The 10378-nt window shown below is 46.8% G+C and overlaps 1 protein-coding gene across 2 annotated transcripts in view; it reads right to left on the minus strand.

The window, feature by feature from the left end:
* Positions 1 to 1852: 1852 nt before the first annotated feature.
* The window catches only part of LOC120029344 (dnaJ homolog subfamily B member 5-like), a 9710-nt gene continuing 1184 nt past the window's right edge, over positions 1853 to 10378 (minus strand). For both annotated transcript variants that reach the window (XM_038974605.1, XM_038974667.1), the window contains exons 2-4: positions 9501 to 9753; positions 8143 to 8798; positions 1853 to 2158 (exon numbers count right to left, since the gene is read on the minus strand). In XM_038974605.1, coding sequence (XP_038830533.1) covers positions 1925 to 2158; positions 8143 to 8798; positions 9501 to 9711 — 1101 coding nt within the window. In that variant the 5' untranslated portion in view covers positions 9712 to 9753 and the 3' untranslated portion in view covers positions 1853 to 1924. The remainder of the gene's footprint in view (positions 2159 to 8142; positions 8799 to 9500; positions 9754 to 10378) is intronic.

A 10378-nucleotide genomic window follows, 5' to 3' on the forward strand; every position in this document is an offset into this window, starting at 1 on the left:
ACCTGGTGTCCCAGGTCTGAATCAGTCCCTGATTAGGAGAGGGTAAAAACCAGAAGTTTAAGCCCTGACCTAGATGATGATGACCCATAGTGCAGGGGTATTCAACTCTTACCCTATGAGGTCCGGAGCCTGCTTTTCTGTTGTACCTTTTAATTAATTGCACACACCTGATGTCCCAGGTCTAAATCAGTCCCCGATTAGAGGGATAAGAATGGGGGGGAAAGCAGTGGAAAAGGCTTCGAGGTCCGTAGTTGAATTTGAGGGCCAAAGTGGATCACACACTGCTGGGCTGTTGGGGTTCTCAGCCAGTCAGGGGGTCTGGACCAGAGACATAGATACAGAGTTCAGCAAACTGTCCACCATGTTACAACCAAACCTTTCACAAGAATTACAGGCTCATTTGCACTTCAAGTGCTGATTATAGTGAGCAAATCCAAATCTCAAAATATGTTTGCCAAACTATATATCTATGTCAGTGGTTCTGCACTGGGAGGACCTGGTAGTAGTGGCTGTAGCAGTAGCCTTGTCCAGCAGATAACACAGAGTTCACACATTATGCTTTATTAAACATTAGAAACAGAAACAGATGATTACGTTAAAATGGGGAGCAGAGACTGAAGCTGCTGGTAGATAAACAATAAAATAATCCACTTTCAACTTTCCTCTGGAAAATCCTGGACAATCTTCTCTTTTTCAAATAAAGTGTTCCTCTCAACTCATCCATAAGAAGAGGATCAGAGGGATGTATAAAACCCTTGATAAATGTGTAGAAAAAAAGAGCATTAAGAAAAGGAGTTCCGGTAAAAGCCAAAGCCACGCTGAGCCGTTCCTCCGTATCACTTCGCCATGTCCGTGTGTGTGCGCTTGGGCGAAAAGAAACAAAAACATCCTAAAACTGGAGGTCCTCTTGTCATTCCCAGAAAAAAAAACTTTCCCTTAAAAATACAAGTGTTCATGTTGTGTTGTGTGGTAGAAACAGTGAGTTCTTGAAATGGGGGAAGAGGGGTTGGGTCCAACTGCTAAAAACGGTTTGTGTCTATGTGGTGGGGTGGGGAGGGATGGCTAGGGGGGTAATGAGTCTGGGGGGGTGGGGAAGGATGGCTAGGGGGGTAATGAGTCTGGGCGGGTGGGGAAGGATGGCTAGGGGGGTAATGAGTCTGGGAGGTGGGGAGGGGGGTAATGAGTCTGGGGGGGTGGGGAAGGATGGCTAGGGGGGTAATGAGTCTGGGAGGTGGGGAGGGGGGTAATGATTCTGGGGGGGGTGGGGAAGGATGGCTAGGGGGGTAATGAGTCTGGGAGACGGGGAGGGGGGTAATGAGTCTGGGAGGCTGGGGAGGGGGGTAATGAGTCTGGGGGGGTGGGGAAGGATGGCTAGGGGGGTAATGAGTCTGGGAGGTGGGGAGGGGGGTAATGAGTCTGGGGGGTGGGGGGGACGGGGGGTAATGAGTCTGGGGGGTTGGGGAAGGGAGGAGTGTAAGGGGGTAATGAGTCTGGGGGGTTGGGGAAGGGAGGAGTGTAAGGGGGTAATGAGTCTGGGGGGTGGGGGTGGGGGGGTAATGAGTCTGGGGGGTTGGGGAAGGGAGGAGTGTAATGAGTCTGGGGGGTTGGGGAAGGGAGGAGTGTAGGGGGGGTAATGAGTCTGGGGGGTTGGGGAAGGGAGGAGTGTGGGGGGGGGGTAATGAGTCTGGGGGGTTGGGGAAGGGAGGAGTGTAGGGGGGGTAATGAGTCTGGGGGGGTGGGGAAGGGAGGAGTGTGGGGGGGGGTAATGAGTCTGGGGGGTTGGGGAAGGGAGGAGTGTAGGGGGGGTAATGAGTCTGGGGGGGTGGGGAAGGGAGGAGTGGGGGGGGGGGGGTAATGAGTCTGGGGGGTTGGGGAAGGGAGGAGTGTAGGGGGCGTAATGAGTCTGGGGGGGTGGTGTGTTGTCCTAAGACTGGGGTAGGTGTTGTCTGATGATCTCTCTGGACTGGGGAGGGATCCTGTCTGGGAAGCGAACCGTGAACTCTACGATGAGGTCGCCGCGCTGAGTGGGGCTCTTAGGGAGGGGCAGGCCCTCCCCCCTCAGCCGCTTTACCATCCCCGGCTTGATGACCTCATGGCAGGATAGCGGGATGACGCGGTTATCCAGGGTGGGAATGTTCACCGTACAGCCACACAGCGCCTGGGGGAGGGGGATATGAGAGGGTTTACTACTGTATCATATGACACAAGCATGTTTACTATATGACTGCTTCATTACAACAGTGATTCTCAATCTGTTCCTCTTGACGTTGCACATAGTTGTTCTACTCACACCCAATGATGACAAAATCATATGTTGTTAGTTGTTAATTAATTCAGTGATTAAGGATAGGTGAAAACGTGTGTTTCGGGAGCTATGGACGTAGTAAACTAGTATCTGTTCCAGTTTAGCAGTCTAGAACACAGGTTCAACTGGAGAACATTAGAGAACATGACTTGGCGCTCAGAGTGGAACAGAATGACATCATCATCTACAATGGATCACTCCCTCTCTGACACTAAAACAAGTTTCCCGAACTTGGAAAACCCCAGTGTGTGTGTGTGCTTGTGTGTGTAGGGTTGATAGTTGGGGGGTTGTAGAGTGCACAGGAGGCTAATTTTAGAGTGTGATCTCATTTCTACAGCTAATGAAGTAAGACCGAATAAGCTGAGGTCGTGGTCACACACACACACACACACACACACACACACACACACACACACACACACACACACACACACACACACACACACACACACACACACACACACACACACACACAGAGAGAGAGAGAGAGAGAGAGAGAGAGAGAGAGAGAGAGAGAGAGAGAGAGAGAGAGAGAGAGAGAGAGAGAGAGAGAGACTGAAACCTGGGTGTCCACTGATCTTAGGTCTGTTTTGCACCCTACAATTAAGTAAAAGTAAACTGATCCTAGATCTGCAACTCCTACCCAGAGCAGGCAGCACACCATACTAAACTCCAACCCTAACCTAGGGCCAGGGTTGGGTAGTAACTGAGTAATCAGAATACAAAAACAAAGTAACTAATCAGCTTGGATTAATTACAAAAATGAATAATCTGATTATACTTGCATTCTTAAAAACAACTGATTGCATTTGGGATTACTTCATCTAATCTCAAGAGGCAACATTTGTAAAACTTTGCCAGTATTTGCCCACTTTCATTTAGCGCACCCTCAAGACTTCTCACACGCTCTTAAAGCTTCTATCGTTCTGCTGATCTCTCATCAAGGATGGATGGCTTCTTTAGTATTAAACTGGTTGAATGAATAGGTAAGGCTTGCAAAACATTTACACCTAGCCTTCTGGTCAGACAGTCGTCATAGAGTTCCTGCTTGCTGCGTTGCACTTTCACTCTTTCTCCGTTGTGAGCTCTGTCCGTAGCAGTAGAGAAATGCTTTCTGATTGCGCAATATTTCAAGACACAATCCCAGAAAAACACTGAAGAGAATTGGGTCCCAGCGTTCTGTAGGTCTGAATTCTATTTATCAACTCTTACTATTGAACATAGGGCACTCACGTTGGCCATTCAAGGTGACCACATAGGCCTATATATTACATTTACTGGTGTAAATAATACGGCAGACTATCAGTAGTCTAACTATCAGTAGTCTAATATTAGGCTAGATTTATTGTTTGCAATCTAGCTAACTACTTCTTCATTTGGGGAATTAGCCCCAAATGAATTTGTTTGTGATTTTTGTGCCCTAAAATAGTTACTTAATCTCTATTGAACAAAAAAAATCTACAAATGCTGGGACTGCATTTTGACAGTTGCTATATACTAGCAACAATTGCCTAATTGTCAAACTCAAAATTCGTGACAATTTAGGGTGTGCATCATAAAAATATCTGGAATTGTGCATTCAAATTAATTTATTGATCATACCATTTAATTCTAGTACTTAATGAAGCAGGTTGAATTACTTAATAAGATGATTAGGCAACCCGTTTTTTCTACTGCGTGACCCCGCAACAAAATGTTGGTGCGACCATATCATGGGCTGGTCCCAACAACTGAAAATGTTGGTATGGAGCCGTGTGACTATGCTCTCACATATCAAACATATGAGTTGTAGGATATTTATGCTCTCACATATCAAACATATGAGTTGTAGGATCTTTATGCTCTTACATATCAAACATATGAGTTGTAGGATATTTATGCTCTCACATATCAAACATATGAGTTGTAGGATCTTTATGCTCTTACATATCAAACATATGAGTTGTAGGATATTTATGCTCTCACATATCAAACATATGAGTTGTAGGATCTTTATGCTCTCACATATCAAACATATGAGTTGTAGGATCTTTATGCTCTCACATATCAAACATATGAGTTGTAGGATATTTATGCTCTCACAGATCAAACATATGAGTTGTAGGATCTTTATGCTCTCACATATCAAACATATGAGTTGTAGGATCTTTATGCTCTCACAATAGTCCCCAATTTAGAAATACTAATGTTACTCAGTTAAATAATACTGTATTAGGTGAGCTTTTTTTATGTTTTAAAATATCTGGTAATCCCAAAGTAATCCAAAAGATTGCGTTACTCATTTTGAGTAATCCAAAGGATTACGTTACTGATTACTTTATTTTTCCATGTAACTGTAATCAGTAACACATTACATTTTTAAAGTACTCCGCCCAACACTATCTAGGGCTGGATTGAATCAGTAGCGCCGAAGATAAGCATGATTGAAATTTGAAGACAATGTTTCCGCGTTCATGGTGACTGCATTCTCGGTAAACGCTGCATATGTCGCCTCAATCAAAAATGACCTTTACATTTCAACCGCGCTACAAAAATTATATTCTGCGCTATGGATTGAATCCAGCCCCTAGACAAGTTGCCATGACACTGGAGGCACACAGACAGCTGACATAAGGCCAGTCTAATGATGTAAGCCTCAGCTCAGACAAGGCAGCACCAGAATAATATATACCACTCCTGATAAATTCAAACTTTGATTAAGTGCAGTAGGCTTACAGTTTTCCAGTCCCAATTCAATAACATGAAACTATTTTGAATTGTATGTTCCAGTTTAGTGCTTACAAGTTGCCCAATCAGGTGTCAACAGTCCCAGTTAGCAGTTGCCTAATCCAGTGTTTACTAACCCCCGCGCCTCAACCCTGCCACCCGCCAAAATATAAGGCATCCAGAAACTATTGCCTAAGAGTTATCACATGCTATGTTGTCTTTGCCAATGCATATAGCATATTTCTCTGTAATATCAGAAGTCAAGTTCCTCTTAGAGTTAGCGATAGCCTTCTAAGTATGATTGTGTTTGTGTGTTCTTCCTTCCTGTTTTTCACACTGACGCTGAATGGCAAACTGTCCTGATTTAGAGAGAACAGCCGGAGAGACAGCAGGGCTTGAAGCCTGCAGTTACAGGTTAAGGCCACCGGCTCCAGTGATGACATAAAAGTCCAGACTCCAGACATCCTTGGTAGAGGTCATAGAATGGTCATAATGCAGAGGTAACAATTGTCTTTAGCAGACTAAAGAGCCTTCAGCTCTGCACTCTGCAACGTAGCTCTCATTGGGCTTGTTATTGTTAGACCTAAAGCCTGTGTAAAACAGAGGGCCTAAAACCAGCCAGTGTAGCTAGCATAGGGTCTGACCCAGCTATTTTAGGGCCAAAACCCAGCCAGCATAGCTAACGGAGTGTATAAAAGCAGCCAGCCCGTCAACAGCGCCCAGTGCCAGACCTCTGTAATCATACCTTCCTGTTGGATGGAAGCAGAGCTCCCTGGCAGCTCCAGTTAAACTATATTTTTCAGATAATGGTTCAGATTACCCAAATCCCCAATACTCTCTCTCCCTTCAACATCTCCCCTTCCTCCCTCCTCGCCCCTCTCCGGTCTCTCTCCGGTCTCTCTCAGGTCTCTCTCAGGTCTCTCTCAGGTCTCTCTCAGGTCTCTCTCAGGTCTCTCTCCGGTCTCTCTCCGGTCTCTCTCCGGTCTCTCTCCGGTCTCTCTCAGGTCTCTCTCCGGTCTCTCTCCGGTCTCTCTCCGGTCTCTCTCCGGTCTCTCTCAGGTCTCTCTCAGGTCTCTCTCCGGTCTCTCTCCGGTCTCTCTCCTTCACTGGATCTAAATGAGCATTTATTGTCTTTACTGGTTATATTAGGGGCTTGATTCAATCCGTATCGCGGAAGTTCAGCACTATAGCACGTTTGAAATGTAAATCAAATAAAAATGTTATTGGTTATACACATATTTAGCAGATGTTATTGCGCGTGTAGAGAAATGCTTGCGTTCCTAGCTCCAACAGTGCTGAGGCAATGTTCCCGCGTGCGCAAAGACTGCGCTCACAGTAAACGATGCATATGTCGGTTTAATCGGAAATGACCTTTAAGTTTCAATCACTCGACAGCGCTGAACTTATCCACAATACGGATTGAATCAAGCACTTGGTCTGCGTCCCTGATGGTACCCTATTCCCTATATAGTTAATGCATGAAGAGTAGTGCACTATCTCATAACTGCGTCCCTGATGGTACCCTACTCCCTACATAGTTAATGCATGAAGAGTAGTGCACTATCTCATAACTAAAATATATTTCTATGGCAGTATATGACATTAAGATAGAACAGTTTATGACAGCAGTAAAACAGGCCTACTGGTTAATGAGCTTATCTGAGCACTGCGGTACGTGTATAATTAATACAGTATGTACTTAACAAGCTCCTGTTTAGGGTCTGCCAGTCCATTAATTTAGGCAGAAGATAAATGGCAGCTATATTGGAACTATAAAAGAGTGTTTCATTTCACAGGCTGGTCACAGCTGAGCTTGTGACCACACAGGAATAGAGGTGTAATTAAATGAACTGTCTGTCAGAGTACCACCCTCACACCACAATCCTCTCTCTCTTGCTCTCTCTCTTTTGCTCTCTCTCTCTCTGTGTCTCTGTCTCTCTGTGTCTCTGTCTGTCTCTCTCTCTCTGATTCTCTCAGTCTTTCTCTCTCTCTCTCTCTCTCTCTCTCTCTCTCTCTCTGTGTCTCTCTCTCTCTCTATCTCTGTCTATAGCTCTCTCTCTGTCTCTCTCTATCTCTGTGTGTGTGTCTCTCTCTATCTGTGTGTGTGTGTGTCTCTCTCTGTCTGTCTGTCTGTCTGTCTGTCTGTCTGTCTGTCTGTCTGTCTGTCTGTCTGTCTGTCTGTCTGTCTGTCTGTCTGTCTGTCTGTATGTCTGTCTGTCTGTCTGTCTGTCTGTCTGTCTGTCTGTCTGTCTGTGTGTGTGTCTCTCTCTCTCTCTGTATAAAAGAGAAAGAGAGCTGTCTAAGTGTATAAATCCTTTATTGTGTGTTTTTGCACTACATGGTGAGTACCATAACGATTGTGGTGCTCATTAAAAGAGCTATCATAAAGGAAGACATATGAGGCAGGACAGGGCAGAGTGTGAGTGGGCCTGTCACACAGGGACAATACATTCCCCCGTGCTCACTCACACTGCAGCGGCAGAGAGACATTCTGCAAAGCACTCAGTCTGCCCACCCAGAGCTCAGCTCACTTCACAGATAGACTGGAGGGATGTGTTGAACAAGGTCATGTACTCAGAGGGACAGACTCTTTTAGGTGGAGTACCAATGTTTAACTGCACACACACACACATCTTCCACCACTGCCCACAGCCTAGTGCTAGAAACATGAACACCAGTGTACTGCTGTTAGAGGTGCCCGGGGCTCTGAGTCAGAGAGAGTAGGAAAGAGTGAGATATAGAGAGTAGGAGAGAGAGTAGGAGAGAGAGAGAGTAGGAGAGAGAGATGTGACTTTTGATGCTATTCATTAGAACATCTCCACTTACTAAAATAATATTAACTTAACAAACACACCCTTGTGAAAACCTAGAGGCAGATAGAGTTTGAGTCTCCTGTAGAGTAAAACATTTCAAATCTTGTCTGAACAGGTTAATACCACAGGCCTCCAGTTCTATGTGAGTGTTCTGTAGGGTATTTGTGGATAGAAGGAGAGAGAAAGAAAGTAAAAGAGCACTTTGTCACAGGCTGCTAGTTTTGTAATAAGGTATTTGTGGAGACAAAGGCTGTGTGAGAAAGACAGAGCGACAGACAGACCGACAGAAAGACAGAGCTACAGACAGACAGCTCCTACCTCCTTCAGACTGATATTGCCTGTGTAGATGATATTGGCGCCGTCCCTCCTAAAGTGGGCGTGTCCTTTGTCTCTGAGCACAAAGGCGATGTCTGCAGGAATGTTCTCTGGGGTCTCGTCCCCCTCCTTAGGGAAGGTGATCTTGGTGCCCTCCTTCCATCCCCTCTTTATCACGATGTTCAGGATCTTGTCCTCCGTCCGGCTGCTCCTGCCATCAGGGTTCAGCCTCCTCCTGGTGATCTTCATCCGCTTGGTGCAACCATGGAAGATCTCCTCCAGAGACACCTTCAGCTCGTGGACGACTGGGGGGTCCTGCTGCCTCCTGGACCCCCCCAAACGCTCCGACTGCACCCCCCTCCTCCTGCCCCCGCCATGGCCAGGGAAGCCGTTGACCCCCCCGGGGAAGCCGAAGTGTGTGAAAGAGGCGAAGGGGTCTTCCTTATCCAAGTCTGTTTCCATGTCATGGTCGTTGGGGACCTTGGAGTGGACGCCGTTGGAGCGGTTGTGGTGGTTGCGGTGCGGTCCGAAGAACATATCGAAGGGGTTGGAACCGCCGAAAAAGGAGGCGAAGGTGGCATGGGGGTCCCCGTGGAAGGTGTAGTGGTACGACCCACCAGGAACCCCAGACTGACCACTACTGCCCCCTGCCTTCAGACCTGACCGAGAGGGAGAGAGAGAGGGCTGTGAGTACACACACACACACACACACACACACACACACACACACACACACACACACACACACACACACACACACACACACACACACACACACACACACACACACACACACACACACACACACACACACACACGTAGCCTAATTCCCCTTCCGTAGAGAAAGGAGAGAGTTAAATAGTTTTAGAGATTTGTTTACAGCAGGTAGGAGGGAGTTTGAGGAGCGGAGGCCCTGGAGGCATGAGTAGCAGTCAGAGCGAACCCACGTGGGTGAGAGAGTTCCCACGGGATCCGGTGGGGGTGGGGGGGGGGGGGGGGGCAGTGGTCTAGCAAGAGCCTTGCTGCTACAGAAACAGATAAGACTACCCACAGCTAAACACACACACACACACCACCTCACTGCTATTCTTATCTGCGCCTCCGCATGGATTCAGGCCTATCTGAGAGACGCAAACACACTGTGGAAAGACCTGGTCAGACAGGAGAGAACACACAGTCAGACTGTCAGAGGGTAGAGGTGGAAGGGTGAGGTAAGGGGGATAGCTAAATAAAGAAAGGAGTCTGCTCAGTGTTCTCTCTCTCTCACACACACACACACATAACGATAAATGACTTCATGACAGTTATATAATCACACCGACAGCACTCTCATAATACTGAGCACCCTCTCTTTCTCTTACCCTCCTCCCCTAGCTGGTCATAGATGACCCTCTTCTTGGGGTCACTCAGAACTTCGTAGGCCTCAGCGATCTCTTTGAACTTGTCCTCTGCGTTGGCGTCTGTGTTCTTGTCTGGGTGGAACCTCAGTGCCATGCGGCGATATGCCTTCTTGATCTCCTCCTCGTTAGAACCCTTAGGGATACCCAGCGTCTTATAGTAGTCCTTCCCCATGGCAACGACCTTTCTGTGACCCCCAACACACACCCTGGCACTCTGGAGGTAGAGGGAGAGAAAGGTTACTGGGTTAGGCATACTCCTGGGCCTGAAAAAAACTGATCCACACAGCCTCTCTGGTGAGGCACACACACACACACACACACACACACACACACACACACACACACACACACACACACACACACACACACACACACACACACACACACACACACACACACACGTGAGTATTCTAATGAATCTTGAAGTGTTTACTCCATCACAGATGATTTGTGGAACTTGCCATGTTGCTATGCTATGGTAATGTAGTAAGGTGTTGCCATGGCAGTGTAGTAAAAGCTCAAAGTTAGTGAATGTGAGGAACTCCCTACCATCTGGCACCTCTCAATCTGCTACACACACACACACACACACACACACACACACACACATGCTATCAGTAGTCTTATAAAACCGCAGCCCTGTTAGCCTAAATATGACACTATGCGTCTGTCATTGTAGGCTACAGTCTGCCCTGTGAGCTATTTTATAGCTGGATAAACTACAACAGATGGTAGGCTATTTGTATGGCCTATGTATGGTTGTTATTTAGGTTTTCCTGTAAATATCTTCATCACTGTGAATCTCTACGGTAGAAAATGAGACAAAGAAACAGCACCTG

Source organism: Salvelinus namaycush, chromosome 1, assembly GCF_016432855.1.
Source record: "Salvelinus namaycush isolate Seneca chromosome 1, SaNama_1.0, whole genome shotgun sequence".
Taxonomy (NCBI): Eukaryota; Metazoa; Chordata; class Actinopteri; order Salmoniformes; family Salmonidae; genus Salvelinus; species Salvelinus namaycush.